This window comes from Apodemus sylvaticus, chromosome 21 (assembly GCF_947179515.1).
Source record: "Apodemus sylvaticus chromosome 21, mApoSyl1.1, whole genome shotgun sequence".
In the NCBI taxonomy this organism is placed as follows: domain Eukaryota; kingdom Metazoa; phylum Chordata; class Mammalia; order Rodentia; family Muridae; genus Apodemus; species Apodemus sylvaticus.
Window position 1 is genome coordinate 37,394,843 of NC_067492.1, and position 22,308 is coordinate 37,417,150.

The 22,308-nt window shown below is 45.8% G+C and overlaps 1 protein-coding gene across 1 annotated transcript in view; it reads right to left on the reverse strand.

The window, feature by feature from the left end:
• Positions 1-1,751: 1,751 nt before the first annotated feature.
• Positions 1,752-22,308, reverse strand: part of Slc6a2 (solute carrier family 6 member 2) — a 38,664-nt gene continuing 18,107 nt past the window's right edge. Inside the window, exons 4-14 of the mRNA XM_052166670.1 lie at positions 18,664-18,802; positions 9,994-10,128; positions 8,878-8,981; positions 7,644-7,768; positions 6,223-6,335; positions 5,021-5,149; positions 4,508-4,607; positions 3,537-3,637; positions 3,115-3,282; positions 2,251-2,322; positions 1,752-1,775 (exon numbers count right to left, since the gene is read on the reverse strand). Coding sequence (XP_052022630.1) covers positions 1,752-1,775; positions 2,251-2,322; positions 3,115-3,282; positions 3,537-3,637; positions 4,508-4,607; positions 5,021-5,149; positions 6,223-6,335; positions 7,644-7,768; positions 8,878-8,981; positions 9,994-10,128; positions 18,664-18,802 — 1,210 coding nt within the window. The remainder of the gene's footprint in view (positions 1,776-2,250; positions 2,323-3,114; positions 3,283-3,536; positions 3,638-4,507; positions 4,608-5,020; positions 5,150-6,222; positions 6,336-7,643; positions 7,769-8,877; positions 8,982-9,993; positions 10,129-18,663; positions 18,803-22,308) is intronic.

The following is a 22,308-nucleotide window of genomic DNA, read 5'->3' on the forward strand; positions in this document are numbered from 1 at the left end:
ACATCCTAATGCCCTGCTAAGAAACACTCTTTCCCCTTAAGTGGGGCTTTGTGCGTGCTGTGCTGGGTGCCAGCCTGGGTTAGGATTCAGCAGGGAAATTTTGGGGTCCTCAGAGTAAAGCATCTCCCTATCCCTAGCTGTCCTCACCTGGCCTCTTCTTCCATCCTCCATGGGACATGGGGACATCCTAGTTTCTCCATGTGCTTCCTACACACACACACACACACACACACACACACACATGCACATACACATATAGACATGCACACACACATATATATATACATACACACATACACACACACATAAACACAAGCATATATACACATACATAGACATACACAAACATGCACTCATAGACATGCACACACACAATCACACACACATACACACACACACACAACCTAGGAAGGGAATCCCACTATCACAATGGTAGCCTATGATTCTAAATTTCAAATAAGGGCATAAAAGATTCAAACCAGAAACATAAATCCCAAGGAGATGCCATCAATTTACCAAACCATCTTTCCCCTCAATGAACCAAACTAACCACCAGAGGGCACTAGTTGCAAGTCTGTGTCACATGTGAACTTAGAAATTTCCTGAACCCTGTCCCCCTCCAGTCAGAATATCCTCCCTGGACATGATAGGCTGTGCTGTGCCGTGGGAAGTCCCATCATGCCCTCCAAAGTGCCAAGGCAAGTAAATAAGGAAACGGGCCATTTTCAGAGCCAATAGACTCCATCGCTCAGGACCCCTGTCTGCCGAGGTTCCCAGGGGAAGACCAAAAAGAACCACAGCAGCCTATCAAGTTGTCCTAAAACACCCACCTGGCCTCACAGGACAGAAATCCCTGTGATGGGCACACATATCTGGCTTCAGAGGGACCCTGACTCAATCCCCAGGAAGGTCTTGGGAACTACCCATAGGTCGGACAGAACAAGATTAGTGGGTGACCTTGGCCGGCATGATTTGTCTGGCGGTTACAACCTTTCTGAAATATCTAACTTTGGGGAACTTCCTCACTGGTGGTACAGCTACACTCTTGCCCTAAAATCATGGTTTGGGGACTATCCAAACGCCAGAAGTTAGAGTAAAATTCTAGAACATACCAAAACCAGCCTTTGATTAACTAGATAGCTAAGTTAGTTTCTGCCCTACCCCGACCCCCAAACATCTACCAGCTGCATTTTAGGTGCAAATAAATCCCCACTCCCAAACAAAGGCTCAGATACCAGAGTGGTGACTGGATAAATAGAAAGAGAGGGGTAACCTGCACACCTTGGCTCTCACAATGACCCTGTCAGGCTTTGGTTAGGTTTTTGATATCTAACCAGAAGCCAATCTTGTCTCAGCCTGGGTGAACTGAAGATTTCTTTTATGATCTGAAGTACAAGAAAATCCGGGAGGGGTTTCCGCCAGAGCCATGGGCCTCATCTCAGATGTGCTCCCAACGCAGTAGCAGTAAGCTTGTCCGCGAGCCAGAGTTCCAGAATTCAAGTCCCACCTCCTCCTTCCATCTTCTTCCTCGAGGCTCACCAGTTCTCTACACTCGTTGCCTCCAGGTCGGATGAACAGAAAGTGAACAAAAAACCAGAGTCACGGAATCACTGGTAACCAGGGAAATGAGCAGTGGGGAAGGTGTCTTCCAGGAGAGGAATCCCAAGGCGATGTCCTCGTGGGGGCAAAGAGGATGCCCTTGACCCAGATGTTGGTTGGCACATGGGTTCCTCCTCCTCCTTGAGCCAGGTTCAGATAGCCAGCCAGTGCCGCAACTGCAAAAAACAGCAAGGTCACTATAGTGAGGACAGAGCCGGTGGGGACCTAGAGGACAAGGGGCCAGCTGGTTGGGGCCATGCACAGCAAAGAACAGACAAAACAGATGTTCTCCTTGCTGGCCCAGACCTCAGAACACCTTTCCTAATTGGTGCTAAGGCTGGATGCAAAGGAAGCACCCCAAAAGGAGGAAGTTAGCGGGTACCACCCTCACTGCTTGGGCCAGCATGACAACTCAGAGGTAGAATAAAAGTCCAGCACTTGGCATCTCAGGACTAGAGAACAGAACAGCAACAGCAGGAGGCTGGCTGAAGACACAGCAGTCTCAGCTCCTGCCCACTTCCCCTTAGTCCCTAAAAGGAAGGTAGCTGCCGTCTGGACTTTCCTGTAATCTTGTTTGGGGATACCCAACAGGGAACAGCCAGAGCCCACCACATCCCGCCCCACACAGCCCAAGTTCAGCTCTGTGCATACCTGGAACTGTCTCACGTCTCTCTGGGCCACCAGGTGGTGTTCATTCTCCGGGGTGACTCCGTAGGCCACTCTCTGTGAGAAGGGAGAACGGGGTAGCCTTAGGATCCCTTGGAAAGCAGCCTAGGGGTGAAGTCCTTGCCTTACAAAGTAGGGACGTTTGTAAAGGCCACCAGCACTAGTTTGTATGGCCAAATAAGTGTCATAATATACTAAGTCAGAGTAAAAGGTACCTCTGCTGTGTGTGTGTGTGTGTGTGTGTATGATACATATACATCATATACACATACACACACATACACATACACACACATACACATACACACATACATACACACATACACATACACACATACACACATACCTACACACACACATACACACACATACACACACATACATATACACACACATACACACATACATACACATACACATACACACACACATACACATATACATCCATTTCTGAAACCCCTGGTTTAGGCTGATCATATTGTGATGATTAGACAAATGGTAGCAGGCTCATACAAAGAGAAATGGGATATCTGAGGACATCACACATGTTGAAAGGGGACAGGGATGGCAGAGCATTGCCTCCTCATGTGAACAGCAGAAGCAGCGTGGCACTGGCAGGCAGCATGCAGGAAGCAGTCCCTATGGGCCAGATTCTTTACTTAGTACCCAAGTGTTCTCTTCCCAGCTACCCAGTACGAGTCTCAGCTTACAGATGAAGAAACTGAGGCTCGGGATGGGTCTTCTCGGCGAATGAGGCGGGTATGATGAACCTAAGATCCTCTATCTGTGTCTCACCTCAACAGCACAGCCACCTCCCCCATCGTGGCACAATAGCCACCCAGAGCTCACCTCCCAAAGGGAGCCCCGTATGCTGAAGAACTTGTAGATGACATAGGCAGGTACCAGGATCATGGATGAGAGGGCAATGCCCCACCCGACCCAGTTGGCCCAGGCAGGGTAGACGTAGTCATCATAGGTGAGCGGCTTGAAGTTGATGATGCTGACAACTACCACAAACTGCAGGAGGGAGGGGTCAGGGAGGGAAGATGGATGCAGGGAGAAATGGGAGGAAAGAGCAGAAGTAAGCCTGCAGCAGGCACAACAGCACCTGGGAGACCTGGCCCGACTCCCGCTAAGGTGGGACACTCTCCACCCCCATTAAGGCCTGCATGACCCCAGCACCTCCTCCCTTAGAAAATAAGTATGCACACCCTGCCCCAACCTGGACTCGGCCACCCTACCGACAGGCACCACAGCCACACCCTACCCACCAGGAGGAAGGCAGGGCTCACGAACTTCCAACACAGTCTCCAGTACAGGCCTGGCTTAAACCCCATCATCTGCTGGATATCATTGCTGAACCTGTCCACACCTGTGAGCACATGGGGCAAGCGTGTCACGGAGAGCCCAGAGATGTGAGACTGGGGCCTCCCCCTGAAGCCATTCTGTGAGGTTCTGGCAGAGTGTAGGGCAGGTAGCTGGAGATTGACACGTTGGGACGCAGGAAGCCCGGCAGGCACTTGGAAATGACAAACTCTGGGACAGAGTGGCCTTGTGTGTGTCACTCTGATTATTTTACAAGACAGAAGCTAGAGCTTAGAGAAGGGAGGGCCAGACTGAGGAGCCAGGTGCCTTGATCCCAGGCTGGCTCTTTCCTCTAGCATAGACTTTCTGTGAAAACAGTTCAAACACATGGACACCCTTGACCATAATCTAAAAGAGATCCTTCAACACTCTCACCATGATCTCTTCCAGAAAGAGTAAGAATGATATTATTAACCAAGGAGAAATGAGCAGTTATAACACATTTGACAGTTTAGTAAATAAAAATACAGGACACCTATTTAAATTTTAAGTTCAGACACTTAATAGAAAAAAATCGGCATCAGTAAATTCTATGCAATATTTGGGTCCTATAGATCTAACACCGTATGTTCATTTTTCACCTGAAGTTTACGTTTAGCTGGACATCCTGTTTTGTTCGTTCAAGCTGTCTGGTTTGGGGGGTCTGTGGCTCTCTACTGATTCTATTTCAGACACTGGTACTGGGTATCTTCTAGGTCTTTACAGCCGAATGAGCTGAGGATTGCTAGAGATTCAAACCTATATTTAATAGGAGTTGCTGACCTCTGGAGATCCATCCAGATGGCTGTCCTGGACATGGAAAAAAAAAACCTTCTCCCCCTCCAGATAAAAAAGACTCCAGGAGCCCTAGAGAGCAAAACTTGCGGCACTCACTTACCATAAAACCAGGAAACTCCAATAGCCTCCATTAGCACCGCAAACAGAATGGAGGTGCCTGCTGCGAAGGTGTCCAGCAGAGTGAGCACATAAATCCCTCCCTGGGGCACAGAGAGAAAGGGCTTCGGTCATCCTTGGCTATGAACACCAAGGATGTTCACCAACCGCATCTATCAAATCCTATGCATCCCTATTCCCACCTGCTCAGGGCCCTGTTTACAAACGTGTGACAGGGTTAAGGTATAACTAGCTCAGTGTGTCTACATTCTAACCAAGGGCTCTAGGAGCTGCTGGCTGGAAGTTTTGATAAATAGTATGATACGCTTCCAGGGAACTTCTGCTGGCACTGAGTCAATGAGTGGTAAATAATGGTGCTTGGAGATCAATCAGCCCCATACACTGTTTAACAGAGTCGTTGTGCTCAGCCAGCCCACCCCGGTACCGAGGCTGAGAATGTCTGGATTTTTGAAACACGGTCCTAGAAATCCCGAGAGTGTCTCACGTCCCGTCTCACCTTGGTTATGCAAAACAAGGCCAGAAGAAAGGTACTGATGGTGACAACACAAGTGAAGAGCTTCCGGTGTCGCTTCAGGACCTGGAAGTCGTCAGCCAGTCCAGTGATGACTGCTTCCATGCCTCCCATCTAGAGAGAGCCAGGAAGGTGGGGTGGGGATGAAGGGGTTCATGTGGTTCAGTATCAGCCCCAGTTACATGAGGCTTTCCAGACAATAACAGACCCTGCCTTCCTCCCAAGCATCTTTTCCCTTTTTCTACCCCAATCTCAACCAAGCTCAGGTTATATGGGATGGTGAAGAGCTAACTCTTGCCTCCTCAGCAACAAGTCCTTGACCTCTGATTAGCTCAGTCTGAGTGGGCACTGATGAAAAATAGAGAGTGAGGGAAATAGTTCTAAAAACGATATACCCACATGCAAACGGGGCTTTCTGGGAACATCAACCGAAGAACTTCTCCAAAGTGGGAACTTTATCCCACAGAAGATGATGAGGGTTCCTGGCTACCTTCCTAATCCCCAAGCAAAGTGTTCATTTTAAATACAGACTCTTGGAGTCTATTCCTTATGAGCCACTATTGTGGCAGACAATAATCACACATATCCTTTGCTCCTTTCCCCTGCCTTTGGCAGACATTGTTAATCAACATCAGTACTCTATTCTGGAGTCTGGAATCAACACAGTGCTCTGGTAGATCCACTGAGTAAAAAGCAAAGACAGTAAGATCCATTGGCTAGCTTCTCTCTACATCATTTAAGAATTAAGGGTGGAAACAGATATAAAAAGATGTCAGGAAACTAACTTCACACATGACATCATCATCATCATAATAATAATAATAATAATAAAACATGGATCTAGTAGCAAAACAGGTCCAAAATGTTTGAGTTGGTTGTCAGTAAAAAAATTTAAAGAATGGGAAAGTTCTGGGTCACAGAACGTTCTAGTCATGTCTTTTATGGAGTCTGGCTCCCCATCTGCAAAAGCAGAGTGTTGGTCTGGCGTGTCTGAGGCCCAGTACAATTTGGAGTTCCTGTAGGTTTCTGGCTTTGATCTAGGCTACCATTTGGAAGGGAGACTCATTTCATTGTTTGGATTAAAATAGTGCCCTTGGAAACAGACACCAGACAGCAACAGCCCTGCAGGCTGAGTGCTGGAATGGGTTGCAGGGGTGGAGAAAGGTATTCTGAGAAGGATCACTCACTGAGCTATCTAGCCCCAGAGCCAGGAGCATCAAGAAGAACAAGATGGCCCAGAACGTGGATCCTGACAAAGTAGAGATGGCTTCTGGATACAGGATAAACACAAGACCAGCTCCTGTAAGAAATATTAGGGTCTGATCAGTGGCTGGCATGCTAAGTAAAGGCCCCACAGAGCAAGGGAGCGCTACCCTAGCCTCAGGACATTTGGTCAGGCATGTGTGGGCAGCGCAGACTTGGGATTGTGGAATGAACGATGGAGCCACAATCCAGTCATGCTATTGTCTGGATCTCTGTTTCCCAAGCTGCCCTGGGTCAAAGACTTGTTCTCCAGCTTGCGTAATTGTGTAGTGATTCAAATTTCAAGAGATGAGGTCCAGTGTGGTCTTCCACTCTTTGACGATGCACCCTTGTAGGGGATCCAAGCTCCTTTTCCCCTCTCTCTGATTTACACCTTTGCCATTAGGTGAACAGATTGCTCCACCAAGTGGTCCCACAATCGGCCTCAAAGCAAGAGCACCAATTAGACATTAGCTCAGTTACTTCACACTTCAATTATCTTGGTTATTTTGTTAAGAGTAATGCAAAGCAAATGAACACAATCTGTATATCAAACAAGCAGCAGAGAGAGCAGCACCTGGCCTGAAGAGCTAAAAGTCACATGTGGCCAACTTGCCTTCCACTTTGTGGGATTCTACTCTGGTGTCAGAAATTCATGATCCTTGGGATCTATTAAAGGCTGCCCTTCCCCGGGTCTCATCTTCCTTATGACCTTAGAAGGCAGTAGAGAAGAGGTTCCAGAGACAGTCTGACTGGGGCCAAATGCTAACATCTCCCCTCACTAGCTTAAATCCCCAATAGGTAGCTTAAATCCCCAATCTCTCATCTTTAAAGTGAATCTATTAACCCCTTCCTTGTAGCTTTATGAGAAAGTGGAAATAGGCTGGTATGTTTCAAGCATAGTTTGTCCCCGTGGAAATTCATGCTCGGGCTTGCTCCCCAAAATAGTGATGTGAAGAGGGTTGAGGACCCCAAAGATTTAGTTAGATATTAGTGAGATTAACCTTCTTTTTTGGGAGTTCCTAGTCTCTAAGAGTTAAGCCGGCTCGTGGGGAGTAGGTTGCTATAAATCAGGCTGTCCCTCCAAGCATGACTCTTTTGACACACAGACATTTCTACTACTTCTCTATCATAAAGGTAAACAGATATGATCTACACTAGACATCTAACTGATAACCAATCTCCATGCTCTGGACTTCCATCGGTGTAAGCTGGCTAAGGTTGCCAGGATGATGGCCTCAAGGGACAGTCCAACAGATGGGAGTCCAGAAACCTCCATAGCCAGACCCCTCCAACTACAGAGGCATTGAAGCCAGCTCAGTCTCTCTTCATTTAGCTGGAAGCAAAGTGGTTTGGCCACACCTACCTTCAGTGGCAACATCCTCAATCTTGACCTTATGTTCATGGGCCATGTAACCAAGGATGGAGAAGATGGCAAACCCGGAAATAAAACTGGTAACACAGTTGATGGTGCTGGTCAGAAGAGCATCCCTGGTAGAGAGAGAGGCTGCTAATGACAGTCCACATGACTCCATCCCTCCTCTGCCCACGAACCACTGGCCACCTATGGAACATTCAGTCTGACCCACCCCTTTCATTGCACTCCCATCACATGGACCCCAAAGCCATCACTGGGTAAGTACCTGTGCAGTGCATAGCAAAGAGCTAACCAAAAGCAAGCAGTAACTTTGGAGATTAGAGTTACTCTTTCCGTAAGTAAACTCTGTCTTACCCTATCTTCTAGCTCCTTGTATCATCATTTGAGAGTGTTGCTAAGATGAGCAACTCTTCCTTCTTGGCTTATTTCTAATGACTTTTAGTATATACTCATCTAAGCAAGCAAAACAAAGCGTTCATTGATCCACAGACATACTGCTTCCCTGTTTTTGTCCATACTGCTCCTTACCATAACTTATGCCAATCTCTCCACATCTGCCTGCCATAATCTCAACTATCCTCCCAGATTTGCCCCGGGTATACTTCCAGACTCTTAATGGTGGCAGTCTACTAAGGGGATGGTGGCCATCCCATTCTTCGACCTCCCTAAAAGCTCTCCTGGATGAGTATTCATTCTGTTCTTTCTTGACTCAAAGATAGTCATTCTGCCTTAATTGTTAAATGGAGCAAAAGAGGCAGGCTCAAATGTGCCCCAGCTCTGAAGTTCTCATAGCACAGGGTCTGGAGCTGGGGGAGATAGCATTAGGTTTTCATTGATCCAAACTGGAGGTCTCTTGTGTGTCCCATCTGCCCTGAAGTCTTACTTCTGAGCCAGCTAGCACTCACCAGCCTGCTCATCCTGCCCCAGCCTGATACAGTATCTGATGGACAGAGTCAGACAGCTTCACCATCTCTTGAAGCCAGGCCATGCCTCTCTGTCACAGCGATCCTTCCCCGTGGGCTCCTATAGCTGCTGACCTCAACTTTCCCAAGAAGTGTCTTCTAGTGAAATCTGCTTCTTGGACCTTATAGACCATGTAGATGTTCTCAGAATGACCAAGATGGTCCACAGGGGACAGTCCCATCTAGATAAAACCCTCACTGTTCTTACAAGGGCCAACTCCAGGATTCCTAGTGCTGGCAAGCACTAAAAGGGTGCTTACCTGTAACAGTTGTTGTCAAATTTATTGTAACTGGCAAATGCAATCAAGACTCCAAATCCAGCCCCCAGGGAAAAAAATATCTGGGTTGCAGCATCAATCCATACCTGGAACCAGTAAACAAAACCCATCACCATCTCTACTTCCTACAGACTAGATAACATCCCCCAAGAATGCTGTAGACTAGGAAATGTGGTCTGAAGCAGGCATAGACAGTTATAGTAAAGGACTGGAATCTCCCTAGCATCTCTGGACTTAGACACCTGAGTAATCATGTCCTGGGGGAGCCCAGTGGATCCATTTAATGTCCCCATTTTCAAGAAATGTAACAAACTAGAAATTCTAGGCTAGAATGTTGACAGGAAAAACCCAAACAGTTCTTGCCATCTCAAGAGTTATAAAGATGGGATCTTAAGAAGATGTTATTTCTGCTGGATGTCCCACTGCAGATGGTAGCAACCAATGGGAGCCTTTGGACACAATGGGGTTTACTTTTCTATCTACTCTCCCTGGTGACAAAAATAGATGGCTGGTAGACTAAAGATTTAAGCTCTTCTCCAATTGCTATGTCATGGCTTGGCCCTAGTCAATCTAACCTCACCAATACACAAACTTGGAGATATATTCATATGTTATACATGTGTATATTGTATATATTATAATATTTTATAATTACATCAGGATACCTAAGGCATTTGAGTGGGGATAGCGTCTGCCATGTCTCTACTTGCTATTATTCTGCATCTCCCCAACCTTCTGCTATAGTGGAAAGAAGGTAGATTCATTCACTGAGACTGCACTAAGGACTCCGTGCCTGCATAGCTGACTGAATGAGGGGAAGCTAAACAGATGCAGAACCCATGGAAGCCTGCTCCGCTTCATAAGTTTCAAGATGACCCATGGTCTGTGGTCTATCGTCTTCCTAAGAGTTACACAGGGAAGAGATTGCTTCTTGGTCCTTGGTCTACAGCATAGTGATCAGCTAGGCACTCAACTAAGAAAGAAGCATATTTAAATATACTCCTCTTAATGCTATGTTTCTGCAATTGTCACCTCCCAAGACTAAGAAGCCTCCCTCCACCGGGCCACTGGGTAGGTAGGTGAACCCTGGGCACTCACCGTGGCCTCCTTGAGGCGGTAGAAGTCAATGTGCAGGTAGGCGTTGATGCCATTCGAGGCACCAGGCAGAGTGATGCCGTGGACCAGGAGCACAAATAGGACAAAATAAGGCAGGGTGGCTGTGATCCAGACAACCTGAGCAATAGACAAGATGGCTGTGAGATTCCCACCCTGACCATGAGCACCTGGGGAGGTACTAGGACAAGGGCACTGGATCCACCATGCCATCCATCCAGCATTTCGCTTCTCCTACTGTTGGAGGCACCATCTTCATTTCAGGGCCAGGTCCTTGGCCTGACCCCAGGGGTAGAACAATGAACAGACGCAGGGCTCCCTTGGAGAAGCTCAGAACTGATGGAGTCAGTCACTGAGAGACTAGAGATGAGATGAAAGATGAGGTCACCAAGGGCCAAAACTAGGTTCTCAAAGCCCCGGTGCCTTGTTCTCAACCCCTTTATGCTATTTTACATGGAACAGCATGATCACAACTAGGGCAGTGTCAGTCCTCTCAGCCCTGCCTCTGTCACACTACAGGCATGGATTGTTAACACCCAACTTACAGGCAGGGTATTTAAAAGTCCAAATTCCTCCCCCTTCCTCCCCTCCTCTCTATTTCTTTCCTCTCCTTTGACATCCCCCTTCTCCCTTAGCCCTTCCTCCTTTGTGTGCTTTTGTTTCCTTCAGTATTGAGAATGGAGCCCAGAGGATAGAACCCGGAACTTTCCACACGTCAAGCAAACACGCTACCACTGAGATACTTTTTCTTTTTTCTTTATGAGACTCTGCGTCACTTGTAGCCCAAACTCCCCCAAATTCATGATCCTCCTGCCTCAGTCTCCCAAGTTCTGGGATTACAGACATGTGCCTAACACGTAGCTTCTCTCTTTTTTTTCTTTATTCACATTTCAGTACGTCCTCTCAAGTCTGGTACATATGGTTGGGCAGAAAACAGAAAAAAAAGAATTCTCCACTTCAGTAGGAGCAGATTGAGACCAAGACAAACCATCTTTGCAGAAACACCAACGGGGAAGAAATTACCTTCAGAATCAAAACAGATAGCCACACCCTTCCCTTACTTGGAGGAACAGAGAAAGAAGTGGCCAGGAGGGTTGTCATTGTCACTGATCCTTCATGCTCTTGGCCACACATCAAAGTACTCCAGGGAGTTATATACAAGCGTGTGGAAGACAATCCCCAGTCCTGGGATTTGAGGTTTAAATGATCTAAGGTACAGTATTTTTTTCCCAACTGAGGTCAATGTGTAGCCAAGGTTAATGTTTTCACTCTTGACACATCTGTGGGCTGTAGCTGTAGCATTTTCTTTGCAGAAAAGCTGTGCACCAAACTGAGCCAGGCTTGGGTAGTCACACCCAAAGAAGACAAAGCCAAAACATGAATAGACATATAGCTAAAAGAGCAAGCTGTTCTTTCCCTACAGTTCGGGAACTCTGCCTCCTAAAGAATCCATACACCACCCTGGATAGAACATGGAAGACTTAGGTAATGACTGAAACTAACTTTCTTTGTCAGCATAGAAAGGTATGGACCCAAAACAAAAATTGACACAAAAGCAATATACAGATTCAATGCAATACCCATCAAAATCCCAACTCAATTCTTCACAGAGTTAGAAAGAGCAATTATCAAATTCATCTGGAACAACAAAAAACCCAGGATAGCTAAAACTATTCTCGGCAACAAAAGAAAATCTGGGGGAATCAGTATCCCTGACCTCAAGTAATACTACAGAGCAATACTACCAGAGCAAAAACTGCATGGTATTGGTACAGTGACAGGCAGGAGGATCAATGGAACAGGATTGAAGATCCAGAAATGAACCCACACACCTATGGCCACTTGATCCTCGACAAAGAGGCTGAAAACATCCAATGGAAAAAAGATAGCCTTTTCAACAAATGGTGCTGGTTCAACTGGAGGTCAGCATGCAGAAGAATGCGAATTGATCCATCCTTGTCTCCTTGTACTAAGCTCAAATCCAAATGGATCAAGGACCTCCACATAAAGCCAGACACTCTGAAGCTAATAGAAAAGAAACTGGGGAAGACCCTTGAGGACATCGGTACAGGGAGAAAGTTTCTGAACAGAACACCAATAGCGTATGCTCTAAGAGCAAGAATTGACAAATGGGACCTCATAAGGTTACAGAGTTTCTGTAAGGCAAAGAACACCATCAAGAGGACAGATCGGCAACCAACAAATTGGGAAAAGATCTTCACCAATCCTACATCAGATAGAGGGCTAATATCCAATATATATAAAGAACTCAAGAAGTTAGACTCCAGAAAACCAAACAACCCTATTAAAAAATGGGGTACAGAGTTAAACAAAGAATTCTCACCTGAAGAACTTCGGATGGCGGAGAAGCATCTTAAAAAATGCTCAACTTCATTAGTCATTAGGGAAATGCAAATCAAAACAACCCTAAGATTTCATCTTACACCAGTCAGAATGGCTAAGATTAAAAATTCAGGAGACAGCAGGTGTTGGAGAGGGTGTGGAGAAAGAGGAACACTCCTCCACTGCTGGTGGGGTTGCAAATTGGTACAACCACTCTGGAAAGCAGTCTGTCGGTTCCTCCGAAAACTGGGCACCTCACTTCCAGAAGATCCTGCTATACCACTCCTGGGCATATATCCAGAGGATTCCCCACCATGTAATAAGGATACATGCTCTACTATGTTCATAGCAGCCCTATTTATAATTGCCAGATGCTGGAAAGAACCCAGGTATCCCTCAACAGAAGAGTGGATGCAAAAAATGTGGTATATCTACACAATGGAGTACTATTCAGCCATTAGAAACAATGAATTCATGAAATTCTTAGGCAAATGGATGGAGCTAGAGAACATCATACTAAGTGAGGTAACCCAGACTCAAAAGGTGAATCATGGTATGCACTCACTAATAAGTGGTTATTAACCTAGAAAACTGGAATACCCAAAACATAATCCACACATCAAATGAGATACAAGAAGAAAGGAGGAGTGGCCCCTGGTTCTGGAAAGACTCAGTGACGCAGTATTCGGCAAAACCAGAACGGGGAAGTGGGAAGGGGTGGGAGGGAGGACAGGGGAAGAGAAGGGGGCTTACGGGACTTTCGGGGAGTGGGGGGGGGGCTAGAAAAGGGGAAATCATTTGAAATGTAAATAAATTATATCGAATAAAAAAAATTTAAAAAAATTGACATATTAGTGACAAACGTCCACATTTTCCCATACTCATATTGAGAGGCTGGAGTTTAATCTTCCTGATTTTCTTGTTTCTAGTAGATATGGTTCCCTTGAAATGTTTGTTAGGTGAGTGAATGAACAGTCACATGGATGAAAGGTTGCATTAGAAAAGGAGAGAGATGGTGGGATATAGAATGGGTTTTGATTAAATTAATGGATGGATGAGTAGTTAAGTGGGCAGATGGTTGAATGAGACAGAAGAATGCAAGAGCAGGTGAGTTACAAACCAGGATAGTGCATGACAGTCAACGGAAGAATGAAATAACAGGCAAACGAGTGGGAGAGGAAACAGTAGATTCTCCAGTGGTGAGCACATCTGGTTTGGAGGGAACCGGGAGGGCTCTCCTACTTTATGGCGTCTAGTCAGTCACTCCCCAGTTCTATGAATATCTTTGGGAACATGGGCTTTGGGGGCCTGTGTTCTTTGAGGGATCATAGGTGCAGAAACATTGTGGACAAACTTGATAACAAAAACGGGGAGAAAACCACGCCCTTGAAAGAGAGGCTGCTGCATCTGGGTGGCCTCACACTGATCTCAGATGATTCAGCTTCTCAAACTGGGGCAAGTAGATCACAACCCTTGGCAACACGAACAAAGAAAAGCTGTCTTCCATCCTCATCCTCACAGTTACAGTTCCTGCCACTCGTGCCAACAGCTGTGGCCCAGATGCACTGTCCTGCCCAGGAGGCTGGGTGTGACCACACTCCTCCCATGAGAACAGCACCCCGTGTTCTGACTCCGGGGAATCTCCCATGGAGCCTGGGGAGCTCATTCATTGGCCACAAATGTGGCTCCAACATGGATTTGGGTCCCCCAGGAACATTATAAGGGTATGACGGAGCTGGCAGTGAGTGTATCAAGAAATGCCCGTACATCCAAAGTTAAAGCTTTGGATGGCAAAAATGCTTTCAGACATCTAGGGCATTTGTCAAAAACTAGAGGACATCTTCCTCACATCCATGTGTTCCCCTGTGCACATAGCAAAGGAAGAGGAGACCTGTGGGCTCTGTCATCTCCATCCCAGGCTTCCTTTTTAGCATGAGATAAAAAAAAAATGAGTATCACCTTTTTCTTTTTTTCTTTTTTCTGTCACTTCAAACATACATTTTGTTGTTATTATTTGTTTTTGATTTTTTTGACACATGGTCTCTCTAGGTAACCATGATTAACCTGCTCTCATAGACCAGGCTGGCCTCAAACTTTGCTTCCCAGATACTGGGATGAGAAGCACGTTCTATCATGCCCATCCCTAAACATAAATCATGACCCACTTGGATGTGTCTATGGATAACTTCCTGAAGGTGTACAGTACCAATTTCAAACTAATGGCTGATCATAAGACTCAGGAAGACTGTAACCTGTGGCTCATAAAGGGAAAGCCTCCAGATGGCAGGGCTCTCTATTCAAAGTTGTCTGGGGAGAGGCTGAGGTCCCATTGTTGAAGACACGCAAGACCATGCATCCAGGTATCAGGCCAAGGATGACCTTGGTCAAGGTGATGTCCATGGACCACTAGCATTGATGTTGCCCAAAAGTTCATCAGAAATGGGAGCTCCTACCCCACCTATACCAAACAGACTCTCTGCAGGGAAGATCAGAAATCTGAGCTTTACCAGGGTGTTCCTCAGAGTCCTTTTAGACCTTCATCTGGAAAAGCTCAGGTGAGGGTCATGCTCCAAAACTGAGAATATAGATACTCACACTCCTAGAAAAAAGCTCCCTGCAGTTTGTGGCCAGCTAGCCTTAGCTACTTGGCAAGTGCTAGACCAGTGAGAAACCATGTCTCAAACAAACAAAAACAAGCACAGTGCACAGGAATGACAATCTGAAGTCCTCCCTTTGGTCCTTACATGTCCATACACACTCAAATACATATGTGCACCCACACACATACAAACATATACATGTGCACACAAATAAGAACTAAAATAAATAACAAAGTCATATCTACTCTGTATCCCTGTAAAACTTCATTTTCATTAGCCTTTCCAGGTTTAGGATTTGTGGTCTTTAAACCAAATTTCAGGGCCATTTTCACGAACAATGAAGATAGTCTTTTAATGCAGAAGAATTTATAGGGTATGGCATAACGGTAGTGTTACTTAAGAAAATAAGGAGCTATAAATAGTTTAGTGTAAGCATGAATCATGTGCAAATGACTCTGTTCTGTGTAACTCAGTCAGGTCAAGTCAGGAAGGAAAGCCAGGATCAGCCTGGAATGACACAGTAGGGGGAAGACAGCTGGAATTATGCCTTGACCACAAATTAAACAACAGCAAACAACAGCAGCAGCAGTAACAGCAGCAGCAGCAGCGGCAGCAACAGCAGCAGCAAAGCTTTTTAATCAATTAAATATTATAAAGCTCAAATAATCTTTAAATTTGTCTGGCTTTCTCTCTTTTCCCTTTCTATTGCATCTTCTAGAAGTCAGGACATTGTCTGTGGATTCCAATGGTCTATGTGTTTCCATCTTCCAAGCAGCCCCAAGCTGGCAGTGAAGCAGGTAATGAGAAATGGCTGGGGCTGACCAGCTCTGCCACCCCACCTCCTCTCCCTGGAGGAGGAACCTCTGAAATTTCTCCAAGTGTGGGGCAGTGTGTAAACAGATTGTGTGGGAACTCGGAGAGGGGGAAGGTGAGCCCTGTTCCTCGTCCCTTCTGACCTCCTTTTACTTTGAAGTGGTCACTGGGCCAACACAGCTGCCACTGAGTGTGTGGTCTGGGGTACCCCCTCACCCAAGCTCAGACCATGCCCTACTCCCACCTTCCTTCCCGAGAGCCAAGCAGTCAACAAATCATCTTTCCAAAGCATCTTCACTTGCACATTTTTGACTCGTTCCAGGCCTCCTCTGTGACTCTGGGGAATGACTAAGAAAAGCTTGTGTGCTCTTCCAGAAAGAAATAGCAATACTCTTGGATTCCTCATTACTCAGTTTATAAAAGCAATTAAAAGATGGGGCACTGGAATGTCCCAAGTGAAGCCAGTTCTAGAAATAACCTCCCCACGGACCACCTATGTGCTCAAACTCAGGGGACTTACACAAACAGGGGCCTGGCTTCAGTTGACCCTGCAGGGCCAAGCACACCCCTCTTCACGTCTCCATATGGATGGTGCCTCTGTGGTGAAACACTCCTCAACTCAGACAGTACATTCAGCAAGAGGAACAGAGCATGCTCAAGCATCCCCGCTCCTGCTGGTCTCTTGGTAACACCAGTATCCCTGCTGGCAGCTTAAGGTCTGCTCATGACTGTGAGGAACAAGTTTGGGCTCCATATTAGAACACTAATGGTTCACACCTCATCTTCTACAGCTCATAGGATGGGCTGTGTGGCCTGCTCCTAGCACCAAGAGCAGCACAGAGAAACCTAACCAGGGTTTGTTCAGGCTTTCACACCTTGATAACTTTGCTCAGAGGTTCTTCCCCTTCCTCCTCACTTCTACCCATGCCTATCCTGACAGGGATAGCACAAATATCACCTTCTCCACACACCTTTCTCTCAGCTGTCAGAGAATGCATCACCTGCAAATGCAGCATCTCTGACTTTCTGACCATGGCAGACCTTAATAGGAAATACTGCCTACCTCGAGTCAAAGTGCAAACAAATATACAGCTGGTTACATCTCTCTTTCAAGATATAGCTACCTGGTAAGTTAGCTTAATAACAACTTAAAAGTCTAGTATGTTTTTATTAAGGACTAACTGGATTACCTAGTGTGAAGTTATTTTTAAGGGCAATTGTAAGTTTAAAACAAACAAGCAAAAAAAAAAGCAAACTACATAATGACGAGTGTACTTTGTGACCACAAGTGCTTATTTACAGCAGGCTACCCATAGATGCCTCTGGATAGACACTCAAAATATTACACATCTGGGCCGACACCAAGCCCATCAGGAACACAAACAGAAGAAAGAAGTGGAGGAAACAATCTGCCCTCTATTTGTGTACTGCTAGTCTCAGCATCTAAAACAGCACGTAGTAGGTGTCCATAAAAGCTTAGTAAGTTGAGCTAAGCGCTTAACAAAGCCCCGAAAGTGCACTCACCTTCATCCCACTAAGCATCTACGAAGCCCGCCTCTGTGCCAAGCGTTCCATGACTGTGATCCTAGATCAGTGCTGGCACTGAGACAAAGGACAAGCACGATACAAGCAGAAGCTGGAGGATACTTCATGCAGAGCCTCTGCTGTGTGAAGCATGCTCTGGGGAGTCAACTGTCGTGATGGGAGATGTCCAGGAACACACACACACACACACACACACACACACACAAATCCCACACCCACTGACTAAAAGCTCCAACTCTGCTCCCAGACAGCCCCAACCACCTAGGATGCTCCGGTCCAGTCAGGTCTCCAGACATATGGCCCAGGCAATATCACACAGAGCAGAAGAACCATGTGACTGAGCCCAGTCAATTCTGAGATTTGGAACATGTTTGCCATATTAACTCTCTTAGGAATGGTTTGTTCCAAAGCTGTGTCTAAGCAAAACATTAGAAAGAACACTTCCTAGCAATACCACCTGAATTTCAGTTGAGTCCTTCTAGACTGCATACAGTCCCTGGGAGACTGTTATTCCCATGTTAATCCCCAATCTAAGAATCGTCAAGAGCCACCCCCTAAATATACTCTGTCCCAGAGAGGTGACCACAGAAGGCAGCAGCATCCAAGTTCAAAATGCCACCTCACTGGTCTGCTCACCTGTATTCTTCTGTGTTCTCTAGACACTTGTGGGACCCCAGCACTGTATTAGAATCAAAACACACATCTAATTATCTTTCAAAGCATTTTCTACCAAACACTCAGCATGGACTTATTGATTCTATTGTAGGGCAAATTGTCAATTTCCCAAGTAAGATGTAATGCTTACATGCAGGTTTAGGTAAGAATTTAAGGACAAGGATCAGTTAGTAGTTATTTTAGCCTTGGTTTGAGACCTTAGAGAATGCCTAGGCTCTGATCTCTGCTATTATGGAAGTTTTCAATGGAAAATGTGAGGAGGTCTGATCCTCTTACAGCTCTTTCGCCTGCTGTTGGGTAGTCAGGCTCTGGGTAACAGATTTGTCCACATAGAGACAGAGATGAGAGCCAGGCGGTGGTGGTGCACGCCTGTAATCCCAGCACTCTGCAGAGGCAGGCGGATTTCTGAGTTCGAGGCCAGCCTGGTCTACAGAGTGAGTTCCAGGACAGCCAGGTCTATACAGAAAAACCCTGTCTCGAAAAAAAAAAAAAAAAAAAAAAAAAGAGAGAGACAGAGATGAGGATGCAACCTGAACTTGTGCTCTTAGACCCACCTCTTTGCACTAGCCACAAGGTTGTAGCTAGGAAACACACACACACACACACACACACACACACCACACCACCCATGTGTCTTTCCAAGGCCAACCTCCCAGCTGAAGAAGCACAGAGACATTACCTTTCCTGATGTCTTCACTCCTTTCCAGAGGCTGAAATACAAGACGACGATGACGACCATCAGACAGAGCAGCAGCTGCCACTGCGGCAGGCCTATATCATGGATCCCACTGCTCTCATGCAGGTGTAGGACACCGCGCCTGTGAGCAGGAGAGGGGACAGCATCAAGGAGGATGACCAAGTGCCTAGTGATGGTAACAGGATTCACCATTCTCTATGATCCTAGCGTTCTTGTGTGGGCCAGCTCTGGTCAGCTATGGCCTGCATCTAGGATGGCCTGCTCAAGTGCCACCTGCTGGCCATGGGAACATGGTGATAAGAGATAGAAGATCCGCCAGACTGATTTCCAGAGTCTAAGTGAGGTAACCCAGACTCAAAAGGTGAATCATGGTATGCACTCACTAATAAGTGGTTATTAACCTAGAAAACTGGAATACCCAAAACATAATCTACACATCAAATGAGATACAAGAAGAAAGGAGGAGCGGTCCCTGGTTCTGGAAAGACTCAGTGAAACAGTATTCGGCAAAACCAGAACGGGGAACTGGGAAGGGGTGGGAGGGAGGACAGGGGAAGAGAAGGGGGCTTACGGGACTTTCGGGGAGTGGGGGGGGGCTAGAAAAGGGGAAATCATTTGAAATGTAAATAAATTATATCAAATAAAAAAATTAAAAAAAAAAAAAGAGAGAGATAGAAGATCCCTGTTCTCCAGACTGCATTTTCTAAACTACCAGTCCTCGGTAGGAGAAAGAACACTGTTCACACACACTACAACCATAGCATGTTAATTTCTACTATTTGGAGAATTAATGTTCACAAATGCTCCAATCCCAACATGGTAGTATCTACCATTAGTAGAATTAATGTTCACAGGCAACAACCCCAGCATGGTAATATATACCATCTGTGGAATAAATGTTCACACAAACACAACAACCGCCAAAACAGAAATCCACAATTAGTAGAATGAATGGAGTGTAGGGTACTATGCGGCATCTAACCCAACATCTTCTGGCCATGGTAGACAAACAAATGAGCATTTTCTGTCTAATTCCATTCATATGAAGTTTTGTGAAATATGGAAACTTGATCCAGATGGTTAGAAGTCACTCTGGACTGGAAGAGAGGGTGGCCAACTAGGAAGGGACCATGATTCCTGGGTTGGGTGTTAGTCACATGGCTGTGGTTGGCGACAGTCCCTGAGCTGGCCCTTTATGATACGTTACCCTTCAATAAAAGGCATTTTAAACAACAAAATCAAGCAGAATGAGCATTCTGAAAGCCTGGGGCATTCAAGACCCCATATAACTATGTACAGCAAGGGAATGAAAGAACAGCAAGGAAAATGACCGCTTGCTAATTAGGTCACAATTAAAGCCATTTGGTGACATTGTCAAATGAGACAAATGGATAGATAAACTAGAAGATCATGTCACTGGAACAGGGTGTCCCATAGAGCACAGATGCTCACCAACAATACACACCCCAGAAAGTCAAACAAATGGAACCAAGAGCACCTTAGTGGGGCCTTGGACAACATCTATGCCATGCATTCCTCTCCGAAGGATGCTGCAGGCTGGCCTATTTGGGCTATAGGCACATTCAGGAAGCTTCTGGCATTCAACCCCTTCCTCTGTGAGGCTATACCCCAGCGTCAGCAGTAGCATTCAGTGTAAAATTACTATAAAGAGTGGCTTTGTTGGGAGGAGTCAGGAAGCGGAAGGAGCCCCCAGAGTGGTCTCTGCCTCCTTGCCTCACTCAAAGGCTGTAGCTGGCTGACAATTGCTGCCTCCAAGGTCCTTTTCCCCAGGAGGGTTCCCCACTCACCCTTGACATACATTTTTAACCCTTTCAGTTCCTGTGGCTCCTGACTCATCTGGCAGAAGAGCTTCTACACTACACAGGACACCAAGACTGACTACACAGTTGTCCCTCAGTATCCTTGGGGGATTGATTCCAGGACCTTCCATGGATACTATAATCAGTGGATTTTCCCAAGTCCCTTAGATAAAATGGCATTGTATTTGATATTCCTTACGCAGGCCCTTTTGTACATTCTAGGCCACCTTTAGACTGTTTTAAACACAGTAACAGTGACGCGCTATTCTGTATCACTGCGGAGACAAAGACAAGATACAAACTTTTGTCTGTACCTGCTCAGAATAGACACATTTTCACAGTTTGATATGGGGGGGGGTGGTCACTGCACAAAGGTCTTCCCCAAAAGAGAGGTAGATAAATCACTCCTGAGTGACTAGGGCTCAGGCTAGGTCTGCCAGTTACCTGTTGGATTCAGCACAGACCAATGTCCTAACCTCTTTTTGCCAAGTCTAACAATCTGTCTTCTATTTGAAATAGTAATGAGAACCCAGAGACACCCCAGAGAGATCTAGGGAGAAAAGGTGAGTCTCTGGCAAGCATGCTTTCGCTGCTCTTCATAAGCCTGCCTTCTACTTGTGAATAAATTCCAACTCTCCGGGTCCCTCACACCTCCCGTTTTCCCACGTAGACACTTCACTTGCATGTGTGTCAGTGTGCAAATGTCTGCATTCAGCTTCAGATATTATCAATCATGCTATATGTTAGACGGAAACAGCGGGTTCATATAGCATCCTTCCTTAAAATAAAACACTAATTCAAAAGACACATTGATGGTAAAAAGAATTCAAAATCTATACATCTTTGATGGAAAGGCAATATATATTACATACAATATAAAATCATATTATGCCTTCCATGTCCCCTTCCTCTTCCTCCCTCACTTCCCTCAGTTTTCTTCCTCGTTTACCTCTTTCATGCCCTAAATAGAATTATGAGATAGGGGCTTTAATTTAAATATAATTTGTAATCCTCCAGGTACACCAGTTGTTCATATAGCCCCGTCTCCGAGCAATTTCCCACTTCAACAATAGAATTTTTCAACTCACATATAGTATTAATTGTCTAATGTCAAAATAAATCTTTCTGTTTGTTGTTGTTGTTGTTGTTTGATTGTCTGTTTCACTGTGTAGCCCAGGCTGCCCTGGAACCCATGGCTCTCTTCCTGCTTCATTCTCCCATGAGCCACCAGAGCAGACAAAAATCAACTTTTTAAAAAGGATATTTTATATCATAAATCAATCTGCTGCTTTATGCTCACTCTTAACCAATTAAGTCAAACCTCTGTGGAGTTGGCACTTGGGTAGTAAAGTCTTTGATTGGCCACCAAAGAATGAACCCACTGAGCCAGATACCTACCCAAATGACAAACTTCTGCTAAGCCAACCCAAGCCTTTCGGAATCTATCTACTTTCCTGGAAAAATACAACTGGCTTTCTGTACTTGAGAGAGGGGAGGCTTGAGGGGACTCCTAAGAGATGGGCTTGTAAATCTTCTAGAGGCTTGGGTGCTTGAAAACAGCCCAGGTAACTGGGAGTTGAACCATCTTTACTGGACCAGCTCAATAAAAAATCAGACTCAGTTCACATGAGAGCATCTACTCCCAGTCTAGAGATCCACTAGCTTGCCCCTAAGCAGTTAACGTTTGCAAGTGGCCTGTGAAGGTGTGATGGCCACTGCTAAGCCTGTGTGCTGCATTTATTCACTCTGCAACTCATCCATTCATCTCAGATGTCTAGTATTTGCAAGAACATGAAGAAACGTTGAC